The sequence below is a fragment of the Lepidochelys kempii genome, chromosome 5 (genome assembly GCF_965140285.1).
Source record: "Lepidochelys kempii isolate rLepKem1 chromosome 5, rLepKem1.hap1, whole genome shotgun sequence".
Taxonomy (NCBI): Eukaryota; Metazoa; Chordata; order Testudines; family Cheloniidae; genus Lepidochelys; species Lepidochelys kempii.
The window spans coordinates 78120425-78141001 of record NC_136384.1 but is presented as its reverse complement, the minus strand read 5'-3'; the positions used below and the strand labels follow the sequence as shown (position 1 = coordinate 78141001).

Here is a 20577-nt window from a genome sequence, read left to right as displayed (position 1 = left end):
AACTGATAGAATTGCTGTGGAAAGCCAATAAGCAATGCATAAAAGGTTTAGTCACATATCTCCTCTCAAGTCAGTAACAGTTGCACAGTGAAACACATTTGGAAAACTGATCCAAGTGACCCCATTTTGCTCCATTAAGCCACACCCTGATCTCTCACATTATCTTCCTGTAAATCACACAACAAGTGGGACGTTAATTTGTGTAATTTCAACATTGTAGCTTGTCTTCTTTGAAAAGAAAAATGCTACCAGTAAACTTGCTCTTGACTAATGCTCTCTATATTTTACTATGCTGTTTGGAAGCCTATTGTTGTAGTAAGATCTGTCTCACCAAGTCCACATAGCACAGTTGAAAAATGAGGGAGAAATGCATCATTTAACAATTGCCTGTTATTCTGCTTTAGAACTATATACTGTAGGGAGTGCCAAATGGAATGTTTTGATAATGTATAAAGAATCTAGAGGAGACTTGAACGAGGAATTAAAAACTCACTTCTTCCATGAGGTTGCAAAACACTAACCCATTAAAAAACCCACTATATACGAGGCAGAGCGAGAGACTAAAACAACATCTTTCTCCGGATCTCCCAGTATATCTTGTATTACCAATGTTTGTCTTTCAAAGACTGAACTAGGTCCCACTGAATTTAATGGAAAGTCTGTAGGCTGCCAAGAGATATGAACTGGGCTTTAATAGACTGTAGGGTCCTCAGAGCAGGGACTCTGAGGCTAGCATAGCACCAAGCACATTCCAGTTCCTGACAGTAAATAAAAAATGTTAATTCTGAAACTTATTTATGAGTTTCCTGAGCTCTTTGAAATTTCTTTTTAAAGCTACAAAAGCACATTTAAAATTTCAAAGCAATTTTTAACACAAATGACTTTGCACATTTGACCCTTTGTGTAGAAGTCTAGGTGGTTGTTCACTGCACGGATACTTCCATCATTCAATACTTAAGCGTTCTAAAAACCAAAAAGGCCGCTGTCAGGAAGCAAAGAACAGAGAAATGAGAAGTATCTGGGCCCATTCAGATGGTATATTGTTAATACTGTTTTTATTTCCTTTTTACAAAAAATAGAAATAACAGACAAAACATACTAGACAAAAAAAAACAATGCTATTGCCTTGGTCTCATTGAGGAGCTCAGCAGGCAGAGTCCTGGCTGAAATTTTTACAGTATATGTCATTGAGAGAGGGAAATACAGACATATTACAGTATATCCATGCAATAGATGAAGTACAAAATGTGTTCAGTGGCCAGATAAACATTCTGGAGGTTGCCCGTGTCACTGCAATTTCCAAACCACTACTTTTGCTCCCCCATGCCTTTGAACAGTATATCTTACAAACAAGTTACACACACACACACACACACAGCATAAAAACATTTTGTATATGGTCTAACTGCTACAAATTTAAGGCATCCTAACAGTCTTGTTTTGCTGGTGAGAGTTATGTCTCATATTAGTGTTGTTAAAGAAGATATTTCAGGCATTTCAAACCATGTTTGAAGGCAGACAAGACACCATGAGATGTGATTTAGAGGAAGAATTCCTGCAGCTCTGGCTCTTCAATACTTTTTTGGCTGTATGATTTCAGACTTATCCTATTGATGTCATTATGCCTGGGGAGAAAAAGAAGAAAATTATCCATGATCATACTAATGATACGGAGTGTTTGGTCTTGCGCTTGTTTATCTTGTTTTATTTAGAATGCAAGTTTTGTGTGGTGAATGCAACTTTATCTATAAGCTTGATTCTCCAAACATTTACTACTGAATGGAGGGCTTAATACTGTACGTAGTCCCACTGACTTCCTTATGGATCTTATTCAGGTATCAGATTTGCATGGCCAGATACCCCAAGCCAGCTGTAGAACTGGGGCCTTTGTTTTTAACATTTTGTAAAATGTTTTATCATTGTGTAAATTAAGGCACTATTCAAATTTAATGATAATGGGTACAATTTTCTAAAATTCCTAAGTCCCACTGCAAGCCAGTGTGACTTAGGTGCTTTTGAAAATTTTACCTCCATAGTACGTTCAGAAAATCATATTCAGCATACAAAAATGCAATCAAAAAGTAAACAAAAGGATGGCAATAATTATATGGTAAGCTCATTATGGGAAGACCATACCTTGTTTGTAGAGCACCAAGTATTCTGTACCTTTTACAATTTTTCCAGTTTTAATAATTAAGATGTTATTTATTAGCAACATCAAAAAGTATGTCTTCTCTATAATATATATTTTAATCTCCAGAATGCCCCATTCAACCAGTTTTTAAAGGGCCCATTCAACCAGTTTTTAAAGGGTGTACTATGTGCTCAGAATTTTATCCTTTAATTTAAGCAGGGAAACTAAAGAAAAACATTTAAGTCTGCTAACTATTTTATAATATATAAATTCAATTCACAACACTCCAATTCTTTTGATTTGTCGGTGATCTGAATCACCCAAGAGCATAATGTGAGTCCAATGCTGTTCTAATTCTCTTCAATAATGTTTTTAAATTTTGGGGTAGGATTTTCAAAAGTGCCTAAGGGAGTTAGGCATCCAACTCCTCCCATTTTCACAGTGACTTCTTTTGGACACTCTTAAAATTCCCGCCTTCCATTACTTGTCCTTAGCAGTAATACTGCTACAGTATAATCATCATATAACTTGGTCACTGTAAGGGCCAGATTCTGGTGTGCGGTTAAACTTCACAGAGCACAGGTCAAGGGTGCGTGTCTGAAAAGGTGGCTTCAAGCTCACGTTTGCACAGCCCTGATCCTGCTGTAGCTCTGTGCAAGCCAGACAGCTGCTTTTGGGATGACTCGCTACTGCGCTGTTTCAGTTTTATGCCAGTTTAACACCACTGGAATCCACAGCTGTGTGAATCCCTCAGCCTTCCTCATGTGGAAGGCCGTTCAAAGCACAAAGGAAGCCACAGACTCAAGCACCCTCCATGTTACAGCTCTACAACTGCTCCATGGTTTGTGGGAGGGATGCAGCTTTTCTAGGGGAACATGTCATCTAGAGAAGCTGCTCCTTGACTCCATGTAGGGAACACCATCAGGCTAGCGACAAAACACTGCTCATCACTGCCTCTCCTCAGTCTGCTGCTCAATGCAGCATTTTCCATGTTTTTGTAACACTGCATGCTGAGCTATGGAAGGGAGTGGGTAGGATCTTAGTGCCCCACTTGTATACTGTTCCCAGTTCCTGCCAGCCTGAGGGAGAAGATTTGCATAACAGGTTTCTAACTTGGGTCTCCTGGTTGACAGTGGAGATGGCTACCACTGTGCCCCTAGACTAGTGCACCATAGGGTCCCTTACACAGCAGACACTGATGACTGACCATAACCGATCTTCAACCTGTTATGCACTCATTTTGCTCAGGAAATATAACTCATTTTGCTCAGGAAATATAACTCCCAGTGTAGTCAATTACTGGGCACTGGAACTCACTTTGGCAATGTCTATTGCTTTAATAGGCATTTATAATTTTAAAAGAGTGTACTATTTATTAACTACCTGACGGCACTATGATGGTGGATTCCCCTAATGCACTTGTACATCCAAACAAAGTACTTCTAGTTGCTGATGGCCAGCAGCTAATACAGAGCTTCTTACTGATAAGATGAACAAGAGCTCATTTTAATGTATTACAGATTTCAAATGAAGTGAACATTTCATTGGCATCTAAGACACCAGTAATTGCAAACATTTGTTTGGACTTGTAATAAATAAAAAGCTAACCAGTCCTTTCAAAGAGAAAAAAAAATCACCCTCCGCATTGAAATCTCTCCTCAGATGTTCAGAGAAATGGAGTGAATCTAATTTTACAAGGACCCTGGAAATTTTAATTTCTTCACTATCAAGAAAAGTACTTCGCTTGGAAAAGTAAACAACAAGCCAAAGCCCTGACACTGATGAGATTTTTAAATGTTTCTAAAAAAAGAAGCTGCGGTTGGATGGGGATGTTGGTTGATTTCAGGTTGATCTCAAATAATTATTCACCATTTGCTAAAAAATGACATATGGCAAGGTTAGAGTTAGAATGAGTTTGAGACTGTCCAGATAGATAAGCCACAGGCTTACGCATCTGAAAAAGGTTATAACTATAGAGGGAGCACCCTATTCGAAACAGGTACTTCTTTTTTCGGAAAAAGCTGTGTAATGTTTCAATCAGAATTACAGTCTTCCAACTCATTCCAGGAGAAAAGTCAGACTCTGCCCAGAATGACTGGTAATGGGACTGAGGCTGATACTTTCCCTAACACAAGGGTCACCAACGGGTCGATCCTGGAGTGTCTGACAGTCGATCATAATCTCTGGCCACTAAAAGTCTGGTAGTGCAGTGGGGCTAAGGCAGGCTCCCTGCCTACCCCGGCCCCATGCCGCTCCCGGAAGTGGCCAGCATGCCCCTGCTGGGGGGGAGGGGTGGGGCAGGGGTGTCCGTGCGCTGCTCCTGCCTACAGGCACCGTCCCCGCAGCTCCCATTGTGCTGCTGACCAGGATCCGCCTGAGGTACGTGCTGACTGGTGGGAGCCTGCACCCCAACCCCCAGCCCTGAGCCCCCTCCCAGAGCCAGCACCTCATACCCCCTCCTGCACCCCTAACCCCCTCCTGTACTCCAAGCCTCTGCTCAAGCCCTGAGCCCTCTCCCAGAGCCAGCATCCCAAACTCTCTCCCAGAGCTTGCACCCCAAACCCCCTACCCCAGGCTCAGCCCGGAGCCCCCTGCCACATTCCGAACCTCTTGGTCACAGCCCAGAGCCCGCACCCCCTCCTGAACCCCAACCTCCTGCCCCAGCCGGTGAAAGTGAGTGAGGGTGGGGGACAGTGAGCGACGGAGGGAGGGGTATGGCATGAGCAGGGCGGGGCCTCGGGGAAGGGGTGGCGCAGATGCTGGGTGGCACTTAAAATCAAAAAGTGATCTTGTGCATAAAAAGGTTGGAGAGCACTGCCCTAACATATTAAGCTGCACAGGCTACATCACACTAGTGGGTGGGGTTTGCTGATGAATGGGAAAATGATAGGCACAGTCTTGTCAAACTTGAATGTTCCAAAATCATGAGACAGACCAAACCAACGTTTGACTTAAAGAATCATCAGAACCCTTTAAAAACGTTTTTTAAACACACTGCTTGTTGGTCTGTTTTCTGATTTCTGACTCCTAGCGAGAATAGCCCCTTTTTGTAATTCAAGAAACTCTCCTGAAGTGCACAGAAAATACACACCCCAACTGGGGGACCTCCTCCTTTTTTACTCCTGGTTGACAGGGGGACTCTTTCCCAAAACGATCCCTTCCCCAACCCACTGATCTCAGCTCTCTCCTCTGTGCCCTGCCCTCTACAGCCCCCTCCCTTCAAACGAGCACCAACCCACACCTCACTCTTTCTACTGTTTCTGGGCACTGCCGCTGCCCAGCTCCCATCTTAGGATGCCTTCCCCTGCTCAGCTCTTTCTCCCCTTCCCTGGATGCTGCCCCTTGTGAATGGTCTGGGAGACTGCAGCGCAGTTGGAGGTGGCTCCCTGCAGGTTGGAGAGGAAAGGGGAAACACCCACCCACTGAGCCATCTACACGCTCCTTGGATCCTTTTTCTACCATCACACACCCCTACCTTTGCTTCTCTCAGCCCCACTCAATGCTGGATAGAAGGAGGAGATAGTTAAAAACTATCCCTAAACTGGTTCCCTGTTTCTCCATCTGCCTCATGGCGCAGAAAGCATGAATGGATTCACCGTGAGGGAAACAGCAAGGAGAGCACCAGCCTCTCGTGTGGCTTGAACTGCAGTCCAAAGTCTGCAGCTCAGTCTCCCAGCAGAGGCCTCTACAAGCTGCCATCAGAGCTCCAGCATCCACTACATCAGTGGTGTTCAACCTTTTTTTATTTGCGGAACCCTAACAAAATTTTGAATGGAGGTGGGAGTCCTTTGGAAATCTTAGACAGGATGCCCACAGGTTTGTGGACCACAGGTTGAAAACCACTGTTCCATGGTAATTACAACCTTTTGTGGACCCCTTAGACAGTTTGCAGACTTTCAGGGGTCCGTGGACCACAGGTTGAAAACCACTGCAGTACCTCTCCAGCAGAAAGCCTATGCTACCAGGAACTTCTCACGAAAGGCCAATTTTAATGGTGCAAAATTGTGGCACTTGTGAAAATACTGCGAGGGTTCGCAGCCCTGTGAGATGGTTCTAGCGTAGGGGGATGATTAATGGCCTAGCATCTCACAATACTCAAGCGGCTGGGCTATTTTGGCTGGAGAGCGTCCAAAAAACATTACAAGAGACTGTTATAATACAGGCATTTTCCCGATCTTAAAATAGGTCAGAAGTGAATCTCCCCAGTATTCCCCAGGGAAGAAGAAAACCTTCGAAAACTAGAATTGAGTATCCCGATGCTGATTTCACTGACACCGGTGTAAGTGAGAATCAGATTCTTGTTTGTCTGAACCAATGGTTCTCATCCCATAGCCCACTTGCGACCTAATCAGTACACAGCTGCGGCCCAGGTGACATCCTCATGGCCATACAGGTAGTATATATATTGTGCGGATGTGGCCCACATAACACACACAGAGCTCTATATGGGGCCCACATTGGTAATTAGGTTGAGAACCACTGGTCTGAACTATTAAAATCAAGTTAGGGCTATACGAGAAGGATTTGGGTGGTAAGGAACAGACACCCCCAGCCTTAGATTTAAAAAAAAAAACAAAAACAAAAAACAAAACCTCCTGAACTCCTAAAACTGCTAAAGTCATTCAAACTCCTAAATTGCTAAAAGATTAATTTTAAACTTTTCCCAAAGTTGCTAGCACTAGGTCAAAACAACAGAGCAGTTTAAGGAATATTTTCTTTTAAAACAAACATATATCTTATCAAATGCTGCATTTTGCAGCACACATTTATGGCTACTGAAAAACTGGTCTGTCTGCCTGACAATCTCATAACGCAGTACATTTAAATTAGAAAGATTAAACAAATGGTCAAAATCATGAGTCTTTGTTTTAACATATATAATTTCTTCTGAAGTCCAAGGCCGGGTGAGAAGAACACGGGAGGGAGAACACTGTACTTTATGTTCAGATTGTGATTAGAGGTTGACTTGCCCTACTCATAAGAGGAAATTTAATTTCCATTCTCATCTGGTACTTGACTTTCGTTCAGCAGAGACTGAGTGCTATGCCAAACAGAACTAAACTGCATGGTGGATTTATGAGTATGACTACTTTTATGCATGCTCACAGCTGAGGCCTCTAGGCTAGTTCACCTGTGACATTAGAAGAAGTCCATCACAAGTGTGTTTTTTTTTTCTTTTTTTTAGGAAATCAAATATTTGCCCTGTTTTTTATTCCTGACATAAATCATTTCGTTTATCTCAGCTGCGAATTATTTTAACAAGCACATGCAATTAGGACGGGGAAAAGCAACAATAATGAAGCCAAACAATTCACTCTGCATCAGCACATACCATGCATAGTTACACAGATGGTCTTCAATCAGCATGCTAGAGGAAAGATTGGTGTAGCTGGAGTAAGGCCCCTAGGGAAGTGCAATATATAAGTCAGTTGAAAACATGCAATGAGCTTATCACATGCACAATGCACACAGACATATGTAAAGTAACTGTGCAGTCAAAAGGTTACAGGAGAATTTTTAACAGTGAAAGCTTTTTAAAATGATACTTTCAAACATAATTAATCTGTTACTTTTTTGGAGATAGAGAAAGTCCATTGCTGTGAGGTATCTCTGACCAGCTGTGAAACTACATTTCCAGATGAATTTGGTGTTTGACAAAGATAACATGCAAATGTGGCACCTTGACATTTAACAAGATGACCTCTCGAGGTCCCTTCCAGTCCTACGATTCTACATAGAGCAAGTGTCAATACTGCAAGGAATGATTGATAGCGTCAGAATTTCCTAACTGTTTAATCTTCCTAAGTGAGCTAAGTAAATTATTTACGACACCACTTTCTGTCAGTTTGCAGTGTTGTAGCTGTCTTGGTTCAGGATATTAGAAGGTCAAGGTGGGTGAGGTAATATCTTTTACTGGGTCAACTTCTGTTGGTGAAAGAGAAGAGCTCTGCAAAAGTGCGAAAGCTTGTCTCTTTCACCAAAAGAAGTTGGTCCAGTAAAAGATATTATCTCATCCACACTGTCTCATTTTCTGCCAGAATATTTTTGAAGACAATCAGTCCTTTTCTCTCTCTCTCAAATATCTGAATCCATCTTTTTGAAAAATTTCACTCTTATGGTATCGAGTTACTTCTGTATTTCAATGGTAGTTCAACTATTACAGTTACAACAATTTGTGAGCTATTTGAAGGCCGAAATCTGCAATCTTTAACCTGGCTGTGCATTTCTATGCAAATAGCATTAAGTGCACTCTCTCTTGTCCATCTAACCTATCCCATTGGCTTTACATTTTTAATTTTCATTTAATGTTTTGGCACTACATGGTCTATTAATAATACAGTAAATCTTATGAGATTGCTTTTTCTTCTTTTTGCCTTTTTCTTTCCTTCATTCACTTCTTCTCACTGGCTGTATATTTGGATGCACCTTTTCTTCCTCTTTTTCCATTTACTCCGAAATTGTATTTTTCGACAGTACATAATTCCTCCATTTTTCTCTCCCTTAGTCTGTTTGCGGTTCTTTTAGTTTCAGAGTAACAGCTGTGTTAGTCTGTATTCGCAAAAAGAAAAGGAGGACTTGTGGCACCTTAGAGACTAACCAATTTATTTGGGCATAAGCTTTCGTGAGCTACAGCTCACTTCATCGGATGCTGTAGCTTACGAAAGCTTATCCTCAAATAAATTGGTTAGTCTCTAAGGTGCCACAAGTACTCCTTTTCTTTTTGTTCTTTTAGCGTTTCTCCTCCCCTTCAATTTCTCCTTCCTTTTTTTTCCCTCCATTTATCCCTTCCCTCGTCCTCCTCACCCCAAGAGACCCTGACTCATCACTCACGTTCAGTTCTCCACCACATCCTGTCACTCACACATTCTATTCTATGCCTCGCCAGACACGCCTGTTGCTCCTTACAGCCATATACATACACACTGTACTCGCATTGTTTCCCACCCCTCTGTCTCTCTTGCACTCAAACATACACACACTCTTCTTTCTCTCCCTCCCTCAGAAAGACATTCATTTGGGCGAATTCTGCTCCCTCTTTCAAACAAGGGAGGCGGTTTCTGAACAGACACATCCTTCTTTCTCCAGTTCCTCTCTGGAGGGGCACTTAGTTGGGCACCCTGGCTGCATGTGAGCTACATCATGGCTCAGCTCACTATAACATGCCAACTCTCAGGTACCAATCAGCTGCTCTGATATGAATAGGAGGGTGTAGGGGAAAGAAAGCAACAGCTGGGAGGGTGTGAGGAGTGAATTGGGCAGTGGCTGCTCATAGAGAGCACTATAGCGGAAATGGAAGCGGAGAGGGGCAGCGGCAGAAAAAGGGTATGTTTACATTATTTTCTGCCACTCTCTCAATCCTGCCACTCCGGGTAACCAGATCTATAAGATAGGGGTGGCCCTGAATTTATTTACTGCTTTGTAATCCAAAGGTTTTAAAATTAATGTTCTCACTATGAATTGTCCCCCACAAGAAGATTAAAAATTTATTCTGGGTGAAACTCCCCTCTGTGCAGAGCACAGAGCCAATGCTCAATTAAGGCCACTTGTGCACTTAAGCGGTTCCTAGATTTTGTGCTGACTCTCTGCATGGGGAGAGGAATTTCACCCTCAACAATTCCCTCTCCTTCCATAAGTCTTCCAATAAAGGCCAACTATGATCTGCACTCTGTGTTTCTTTTTACCAGTCAAACAGCGCTTATTGTTTGTTTGTGTGTACATGGCAGTGGGGAAGGAAGAACACGAAGCTGTCATTCTTAATCAAAGGCAAATTGTTCATTACTTAAAAAGGAAAAGAAATGAGAGGAAAAAAACACCTCCTCCCCACACCCTGAGAGCACTCACTGTCTTATTTTTTCCTTTAGTAGGAGCTGCTGGATTTCCCTTGCTATCTGCAGCCTTTCTTCCTAAAGAGGTAAAGGGCAATGTTGATGAGGTTTTCATCAAGTTTGCTGTTTGACTGTTGTTGTTGTTGTTCTGGTTCCCGCTCAGAGTCTCCATTATAGATCTAAATGTTCCAAATGGCCTTTTCAGCTGATCCCCAGGTTCAGTGCTGGCTGGAGCCCGCTGAGGCGCTTTGCCCCGGTCTTTGTCCTTTTCCTCATTCAGTTCAACCTCTGTTTGCTCCATCTGCACCACGGGCTCCTCAAAGGTTACTCTGAGTTTTAAATTCTGGGAGGTTCTGCGCTTTGAAGAGGGAGACTTGAGGGCGCTCTTAGGACTCGTAGCAACCTTTTGAACAGTGGCACTGTCAGTGCTGGACTGAGAGGCATCTCCAGAAACTTGGCTCTGAGATGCAGTCCCAGACTGATACTGGGGTTCGTTATCAGGATCACTGCTCTCTGAAGAGGGAGATGGGCTGTGGCCGTCCACAGATTTGGAAGCTCTAATGCCAAAAGGAAACCGGCGCCCTGCTGCCAAAGTGTGTTTCTTAATCATCAGGTGCAAACTCTCAGTGCTTTCAACATTTTCTACTATCGGTTGTGGCCTTGGTTTGTCAGTTCTTTTCACGGGAGTATTCTTCAGGTCCTCAGAATTATTTGAGTCTGTATCAGACTCGCTGAGGGATCTCTGCATAAGCTGCCTCAGTCTGGCTAACTTCAGCTCTCTTTTCTCCGGTAGAATCTTCTTCACATTCTTGGAGGAAGCATGAGCATCCTGAAATTCCAATGTCAGCTTCTCCTGCATACAGACATTCTCAGAGATTTCTTTCCCCAACAATTGGCGTAGGATTTTATCGGAGTCCTCGTCTTTCATCTTGGACCGAGTATGGCTGGAAGTTCCCAGGCTGCCAAGAATCTGAATCCCATCTTGGGTGTTCAATTTACTTTTTGGTAGAGACAAATCATCTGCATCAGAAGCTTTCCACTGGGGTTTGCCAGAAGGAGGGGACAATAGTGAACTTAAATATAAAAAAAAAAAAAAAAAAAGAGAGAAATGATTTTCAATACAGGACACTACGGTCAAATATGTACAGATATCAAATTCAGTGCTGCCATTTGCAGTGCGCATCTGTCTGAGCATATTGCTCCTCTTATCCCCTTGATCTTTGTCCACGTAGAATGTATTATTATGGAGCAACTGCAGTGGCTCCACCATGAAGGCTTTAACTCTGTTCCCATTCTAAACTAGATTTTGACTCCCTTTCTCTCCTAAAATTCACAAAGAAAAACTCAGTACAGCCTGAAATTGTGTATGGCTACTTGAATTCCAAAGAAGAGTTTTATAGGAAAAATTGAAAGAAACAGCTGTTTTTCAGTTATAGAGCTTTCTTACATGTTTTTCAAAAAGGTAAAAAAAAAAAAGCATTCTTTTTTAACTATTTTTGTCCAATCATAATACAAAGATAACTTGGCCTAATTACCACAAACATGCTTTGTGCTAGCCAGAGGTGCATTTCACACATGTTGGATTCACCCACCACTAACAATAAACCATGTAAGACTATATAAAAAGTTAGGGCCATTCACACCTCCCCCTTTATATTTAGCATATTGAAAAGGATGTAAATATACATTAATTAAGTTCCACATTATTAGGACATTACACAAATAAAAAACTCAAATATTAGAAAGTAAGGAAATACAATCTTAAGTCTGTCTTGTAAAGGATTTATGTTACAGAGCTCCTTCCCTGAGGCATGGGTCAGAGTCCACAAATTCCATATCCTGATTACAAACAAAACACCACCCTGCTTTTACTCATGGCCACAGGCAAAGAACTCAGTTACAGTTAATTTGAGGCAGTGTAGGTGTGAATTTCTTTTTTTCAAACAACTATAGTTCTAATAATTTCATAGTCCTAATGCTGGGACTTTTTACATTAATTATACTATTATTAATCACTTCATCTTAATTAAGAAATGTTTAGTATATAAGTGAAATAGTAATAAATGAAATAGACAAATGAAAGCTGTATCTGGCCTCCTGGGAAATGTGCATGCAAAAACTACTTGGGTCTAGCATAGAGATTCCTATCATTTGCGTGAAAGAGGGTTAGTTCTGATGATCTTCCTTTGGCTCTTGGAATGTGCTTCAATGAGCAGAGTTATTGGCATGGTAAGATAGGATGGGTGAGGGAGTTGTAACTGGGAGGAAAAAAGTGACCACCATAAAAGCAAAGTTTAAAAAAAAAATGAAGAGCCACTTTCATCCCTACCCACATAATCAAGAGGAGGTGGTTCGTGGTTAGAATTAGTAAGTGATGCAGAGCATGCATCTTCCTCTCCCATGTGAAAAAGATATACCAACCAAGCAATTCACCCACCAATCCACCCCTCTTGTATATACAAACACTTCTTCAGTCTCAGAAGGTGCATTTACTTCAGAAAAGAATATAAATAATAATGATTTGCACTTGTATAATACCCCATCCAGTGCACTCTACAAATACTAATGATTAGTATGTTTCCCACAACGTATTAGGTACTGTATAAATAGCACTCTATGGGCTTGATTGGGGGTTGGACTAGATGACCTTCTGGGGTCCCTTCCAACCCTGATATTCTATGATTCTGATATTCTATGATCCTAAGTCCACTGAAGTCAATAGGTGGCTCTTTCCATTGACTTCAGCGCCTATGTTAAAATCAAGTTAGCTCCATAACACACCCCTCTTATGCAGGAAAGTATCATCTCCATTTTACAGATAAAGACTCTGAGTGAGAAAGAGATTAAGGGAACAATTCTGCAAACATTTAAGTATGTGTGTTACTTTGCTCGCATTTGCAATCCCATTGAAGTCAACTGGACTGACAACTGAGTAAAGTTAAGCACATACTTAAGTTCTTGCAGGATCAGGATAAAATTGGCTTGGCCAAAGACATATAAGAAGTCTGACAGGGTCAGAAACATAAACCAGGCCTGCTGGCTCCCAGTCTTGTCTCTTTCCTCCCCGCAGTTTTATGTCAAGTGATCTATTTTAGCAAAAGGCATTGACGTTAAATTATATAGGTTTCTGGTTTTGTGGTTTTTTACACTAGCTAGTATGGGCAAAACACATAAGGAGTGTGAGGAGCCACATTAATCTGCAAGCATGTTTTGTTAGCAACTGGTTTTATGAATTATAGCCAGCATGAGGTTACAATGGACCACATAAAGTGAAGCTTTACAATTTCACCAGGTGTTTCCAGCGTTCACTGTGATTCATCTTATACAAAATGTACTCGGCTTTCACAATAAATCAGATTTTATACTGGTGAGGAACAGGGATGATTAGTTCTGCTTACATCTTTCTAAGAATGTCCAGTATTTACACCTATTACAAGCTGGCAATTTAAAAGATGTGAATTTTAAATCAGCAGTGAAAAAGAAATGTATTGAGTTTTAGCAGATGTTTTACTATTTTTTAACGTGTGAATGAATAGATAGACCATCATCTCTCCTGATAATAGTTATACAATAAAAAGGCTCCAAGTTACACTACTTTAGAATTCCACTCCTGTAAACTGTTACCTTGGGGATGTTGGTAGTGATTGGCCCTCTGATCTCTGGGCTTCTAAAAGCTGCTGGAGTTGGTTCTGTAATGTCACACGTTCTACTGTCTGCCTGTAAGGAAATATTAAACCATTAAACCCATCATTAAACAAGAGGGTAAATGATACCACTCATTCAACATCACATTCAGAAGAAAGGCTCTGTTCATCTATAATTGAAGATGCAAATATAGAGTGTATACAAATATTAACATGGACAAAGAGGTTCTGTACTCCTGCAAATTGCCTCTAATCCCTATGGGAACCCCGTGATCACTGTATAGCACCTTCTGAAAACTGCCTAGTTAATATAAATTATTTATTACTGCTAGTGACTGCTGTAAGTTGCAAGTTTAGAATTTTAAGCAGCAATTTGCTGGAGCTGAGTGACGCACAAAGCTTAATCCCTCTGGTGCCAATTTAAAATCCCAAACTGTCAAGTCACAGCAAACTTAAGGTCAGATCACGATGGCTCTTGCTCAGCTATGCATGGGAAGGGAATGGATGCCCCTTGCAGGAGGCCCTAGCTCTGGGGAGTGCAGGTATTGCTCACTCCTATTCCCTCTACAGAGCAAATCCCAGGAAGGTTAAGAGGAGGGGGCAAGGCCATTGCCCACAAAACAGGACTAGTGCATCAGCAGAACTATCTACTTCATCCTGACGGATAGAGCAGACTGTGTACCTGCACTCCCACATAGGACAGTGACGAAAATACCACAGTGTAGTCAATACAATACACAACCATAGCCCATACACAACCTCTTAATTTCCTGTTTTACTCTGTATGTGCTTTGTAAATAGTCTGCATGCACGTCTAGAGCTTTGGAGAACCACAATTAAATAAACACACAATATTGTGCATAACTGATATTGCACGTATGATTACAGAGCAACCCTAGCAAAGAAAGAGAGAAAGACCATATATGCAAATATGAACACTTATATCTATATAAACAAAAATATGAAGATGACATCCATAATAAATTGCATTTCTCTTGTACCTGTGTGGCTCAAGACAGACAATATTTACTCTTGTACCAATGACAGATTTAAACTCCACTATCTCAAAACTTTGCAGAGCTAGAAATTGAGGCTTCATAACTGTAGGAAAAGAGAGACTCACAGCTTTCCAATAAAAAGAACAGGAGTACTTGTGGCACCTTAGAGACTAACAAATTTATTAGAGCATAAGCTTTCGTGGGCTACAGCCCACTTCATCAGATGCATAGACTGGAACATATAGTAAGATATATATGCACACACACACACAGATAAGTTGGAAGTTACCATACGAACTGTGAGATGCTAATGAGCTATTATCAGCAGGAGAAAAAAAAACCTTGAATCTATTTCTTTAAGTTAAGTATCCTCACACCTTCTTGTCAACTGTCGAAATGGGCCATCTTGATTATCACTACACAAGTTTTTTTTCTCCTGCTGATAATAGCTCATCTTAACTAATTAGCCTCTCACAGTTTGTATGGTAACTTCCAACTTATCTGTCTCTCTCTCTCTCTCTCTCTCTCTCTATATATATCTTACTATATGTTCCATTCTATGCATCCAATGAAGTGGGCTGTAGCCCACAAAAGCTTATGCTCTAATAAATTTGTTAGTCTCTAGGGTGCCACAAGTACTCCTGTTCTTTTTGCGGATACAGACTAACACGGCTGCTACTCTGAAAGCTTTCCAATAGCAGACGTAATTCTTCCTTCTGCCAGGTTATGTTCCCACGTACAACATTTTACCATCAAGAAGTTTTTATGTACGTAAGGGTTTTAAGGCCTTTTTAAGAGGTGTTTTAAGTTTATTAGTTTTAATTCTTCCTCTTCTTTGACAGTTTGTAGTTGGATTCACGGTAACTAAGACACAGGTAGAACAATATAAGAACTAATCCCAATACATTTTTTTAAAATTCTCTAAAAGATTTCCGGAATAGCTTTTCTGTAAAATGTGTCATATAGAGAATTAATAGTGGGGTGGGGTAGTATAACAGGTTTTACTGCACATATACTTTTAAAAAGGCCAAGTTTTCAAATGTGTGTGCAGAAGTTGTGTCAACCAAAGTGCATACACAAATATTGGTTGTCTTTGTGTATTTTTCTGAGAGTTAAACCTACTGACCGCTATTCCTACCTGCATGCCTCCAGCTTTCACCCTGACCACACCACACGATCCATCGTCTACAGCCAAGCTCTGCGATACAACCGCATTTGCTCCAACCCCTCAGACAGAGACAAACACCTACAAGATCTCTGTCAAGCTTTCTTACAACTACAATACCCACCTGCAGAAGTAAAGAAACAGATTGATAGAGCCAGAAGAGTTCCCAGAAGTTACCTACTACAGGACAGGCCTAACAAAGAAAATAACAGAACGCCACTAGCCGTCACCTTCAGCCCCCAACTAAAACCCCTCCAACGCATTATTAAGGATCTACAACCTATCCTAAAGGATGACCCAACACTCTCACAAATCTTGGGAGACAGGCCAGTCCTTGCCTACAGACAGCCCCGCAACCTGAAGCAAATACTCACCAACAACCACATACCACACAACAGAACCACTAACCCAGGAACTTATCCTTGCAACAAAGCCCGTTGCCAACTGTGCCCACATATCTATTCAGGGGACACCATCACAGGGCCTAATAACATCAGCCACACTATCAGAGGCTCGTTCACCTGCACATCCACCAATGTGATATATGCCATCATGTGCCAGCAATGCCCCTCTGCCATGTACATTGGTCAAACTGGACAGTCTCTACGTAAAAGAATAAATGGACACAAATCAGATGTCAAGAATTATAACATTCATAAACCAGTCGGAGAACACTTCAATCTCTCTGGTCACGCGATCACAGACATGAAGGTCGCTATCTTAAAACAAAAAAACTTCAAATCCAGACTCCAGCGAGAAACTGCTGAATTGGAATTCATTTGCAAATTGGATACTATTAATTTAGGCTTAAATAGAGACTTGGAGTGGCTAAGTCATTATGCAAGGTAGCCTGTTTCCTCTTGTTTTTTCCTACCCCCCCCCCCCCAGATGTTCTGGTTTAACTTGGATTTTAACTTGAAGAGTGGTCAGTTTGGATGAGCTATTACCAGCAGGAGAGTGAGTTTGTGTGTGTATGGGGGTGGGGGGGATGTGAGAACCTGGATTTATGCAGGAAATAGCCCAGCTTAATTGTCATGCACATTGTGTAAAGAGTTATCACTTTGGATGGGCTATCACCAGCAGGAGAGTGAATTTGTGTGGGGGGGTGGAGGGTGAGAAAACCTGGATTTGTGCTGGAAATCACTTTAGATAAGCTATTACCAGCAGGACAGTGGGGTGGGAATAGGTATTGTTTCATATTCTCTGTGTATATATAAAGCCTGCTGCAGTTTCCACGATATGCATCTGAAGAAGTGAGCTGTAGCTCACGAAAGCTTATGCTCTAATAAATTGGTTAGTCTCTAAGGTGCCACAAGTCCTCCTTTTCTTTTTGCGAATACAGACTAACACGGCTGTTACTCTGAAACCTTTGAACAGTTCACCCTTGGAAATATTTTATTACTTTATTTAAAAAATCCAGTTCTCTAGAATATGAAGTTTGCACCCAGCTGAAGCATTCACTGATAACTTGCTAGGAAAGTTGACACTATATTAGTTAGGCTCATATTTGATACAATGATGCTGGCCACTAAGATTATGTGTACACTGCAATGAAAAACCCACAGCTGGCCCATGCCAGGTGACTTGGACTTGTGGGCCTTGGGCTGTTTCATGGCAGTGTAGACTTCCGGGCTCAGGTTCTAGGATCCTGTGAGGTGGGAAGGTCTCAGAGCTCAGGCTCCAACCCGAACCGGGAAGGCTACACTGCAACGAAAGAGCCTTGCAGTCCGAACCCTGCAAGTCCAAGTCGTCTGGCACATGCTGTTTAGTTGCTGGTTAAGCAACCTAAGACTGAAGCACATTTTATACAATACTCTATCTTGATTCAAACAGCCTTTTACTCAGCTCAAAATGAAGCAGTGCATGAAGAGACTCTCTCAAAGAGTGGCCATGAGCTACAATTTATAACTTTAGGAGTTGCACTTGGTGTACAGATTTACTTCCCTTTGCTCTAAAATTACTGTAATCCCAGGACATATTCAAGACACGGACAAATCTGAACTATACTGATTGAGGCCACAAGAAAATGGATTCATTTGTGTTTCGAAAAGATATGTAAAGATACTTTCTAGAGCAGAATTCTGGACTCTCCAGTCCTGAGTGGAAGGCGGGGGAGAACACTGCATGGAGCTTCTTGTGGCTCCCTGATTCAGGGCTATCCAATCTGGGTGCAAATTAGGACACCACAGGAGCAGTCCTAACTTAATGCTGGCATATGATTAGGTGTATCTGAACTCTGCTCCACTGTGTCCCATCCTCTCCAGTTGTGGGTTGGGAATGGTTAGTGTGATGGCTGGCTCAAGAGGTGGTGGAGCCACATCTGCCATCTTTCTGCTGGCTCGAAATTCTTCTTGTTCACAAGGACTTCACCACTGGTTCTTTCTGGATGGTTCAAAGTGTACTACTTACAAAGTAGCCTTGAGCAGACTGCAGACAATGGACCTAAATTTCCTGGGATGGAAGCTTTGACTCCTCTATCCACTGACAAAGCTGTCTCCTGACATAGCCGTGAATACTCAACATACACTAAATTCGGGTACCATCTTAACTAAAATACCCATATTTGTGGGTCTTGCTATTTAGCTTATCACAGATAAGCCTCACACGAAAGAGAAAACTAGAAAGATTTAATAAATGTGCAAGACAGGTGGTGTAAAGTACTGTTTACCCACAATGCTTTCAGCATATTTGATTTTATTTCCTACCCCTTTAAGCATAGGTACTTGTACATTAAAAGTGACCATGCAAAAAGCACTACCTTTTTATCTGCTTTATGTTTTTGGTCTTATCTACCTCCTTTATATTTTTAGTATTTTAGTATTTTTTTAATCTTGTTAGTTGTGCAGAACGAACATAGCTCTGTGACAGTGAGCTGGATTTTTTCCTAGTTCAAATACCATCAACAGAATTGTTAACTAAGTTCAAAATACAGAGTCTTTATAGTTGGAAATGTCAGAGCCAGAAAGAATCCAGATGACTTCTCAGATCCCAGGTTGTATTTGCAGGACTGACAGAAAATAAATGTTTTTTCTTCTAACGTACAAAGTGGATCTGGAAAGTACTAAAGCAATAAAGGGGAGATCCCAACATGCCATTTTACAGTAACTTCTCAAAGCATAACCACACTAAGTTATACACACCTTCTCGTCTTTTAATTTTGCCTTTTCCTTCCCTTCACCTACTCAGTTCTGTGTACTATTTTAAAATCACTCCCTCAGTCTGTCAGCACTGGATTATACTGTAAATTCCCAAGACACAGTCTTTTCCAGGGTCAGGCAAATTATTTTCATTTGCAATTACTCTCTGATAGCTACATAGCTATTCACTCACCTCTTATCCTTTTCTCAACTTCCATTTCAGAATATTAAAATAAGAAATATAAATCACATACAGGGAGAACTAATCTGAAAGAATACAAACTGCTTCATAGGTGTAACTAAAAACTTCCTATACTTGTAACCTTTATTTATATAAAGGTTTATTTATCTATATTTATATAAACCTGGATTTGTGCTGGAAATGGCCCAACTTGATGATCACTTTAGATAAGCTATTACCAGCAGGACAGTGGGGTGGGAGGAGGTATTGTTTCATGATCTCTGTGTGTATATAATGTCTGCTGCAGTTTCCACAGTATGCATCTGATGAAGTGAGCTGTAGCTCACGAAAGCTCATGCTCAAATAAATTGGTTAGTCTCTAAGGTGCCACAAGTCCTCCTTTTCTTTTTGCGAATACAGACTAACACGGCTGTTACTCTGAAACCTTTATTTATATGTTTCCCTCACTAGAGCATCTTTTCTTACCGTTACTCCTGCCCAACCTCAATTATTTTTGAAAGGCACTATACAAAAACATTAGTTCTATTTATTCCTTATTTAACTAAAAATATTAAAGCTTACTCCATTGCCATATTTCCCTCATTTCATTACATAATGAATACTATGTAACAGACATGCATGCGCACACACGATAGCATTGTGAATTACAGGATCATATATTCTTGAGGGGTAGTTATAACTCTTTAAACAGAGTCCACACCACCTGCTAGAAACACATACCCCCAGGCCCTCTATGTCCAGTTTTGGCCCCACACCACAAGAAGGATGTGGAAAAATGAGAAAAAGTCTAGTGGAGGGCAACAAACATTAATAGGGGGCTGGAGCACATGACTTATGAGGAGAGACTGAGGGAACTGGGATTATTTAGTCTGCGGAAGAGAAGAATGAGGGGGGATTTGATAGCTGCTTTCAACTACCTGAAAGGGGGTTCCAAAGAGGATGGATCTAGACTGTTCTCAGTGGTATCAGATGACAGAACAAGGAGTAATGCTCTCAAGTTGCAGTGGGGGAGGTTGGATATTAGGAAAAACTTTTTCACTAGGAGGGTGGTGAAGCACTAGAATGGGTTACCTAGGGAGGTGGTGGAATCTCCTTCCTTAGAGGTTTTTAAGATCAGGCTTGGGATGATTTAGTTGGGGATTGGTCCTGCTTTGAGCAGGGCGTTGGACTAGATGACCCCCTGTGGTCCCTTCCAACCCTGATATTCTATGAGCAGTACTTTGTCATGCAATATTATGGACTTTGCTATTAAAATACATAATTACAGATCACCCTCACTGCTGTGTGTATAGTTAGGGGTTAATTTACTTCTAAACATCTAAAGGCCAAATACTGAGATTCTTACCTCAGGGTATGGCCCTTACTAACTATGGGCCTTACCTTACTCCTAATCAAGTCAGAGAGTTTAGTCACTGATGATAGTGGGAACAAGCTGAGGCCCCAGACTGTATCAAAATGTTTCAATGTGCCC

The 20577-nt window shown here is 41.3% G+C and overlaps 1 protein-coding gene across 3 annotated transcripts in view; it reads right to left on the bottom strand.

Annotated features, from left to right (window-relative positions):
* Nucleotides 1–1048: 1048 nt before the first annotated feature.
* SNCAIP (synuclein alpha interacting protein) overlaps nt 1049–20577 on the bottom strand; it is a 101534-nt gene continuing 82005 nt past the window's right edge. For 2 of the 3 annotated variants that reach the window (XM_078852854.1, XM_073344812.2), the window contains exons 9-12: nt 13585–13677; nt 9977–11033; nt 7467–7537; nt 1049–1625 (exon numbers count right to left, since the gene is read on the bottom strand). In XM_078852854.1, the coding sequence (XP_078708980.1) occupies nt 1541–1625; nt 7467–7537; nt 9977–11033; nt 13585–13677 (1306 nt within the window). In that variant the 3' untranslated portion in view covers nt 1049–1540. The remainder of the gene's footprint in view (nt 1626–7466; nt 7538–9976; nt 11034–13584; nt 13678–20577) is intronic. The other variant, XM_073344813.2, reaches the window with a different exon arrangement.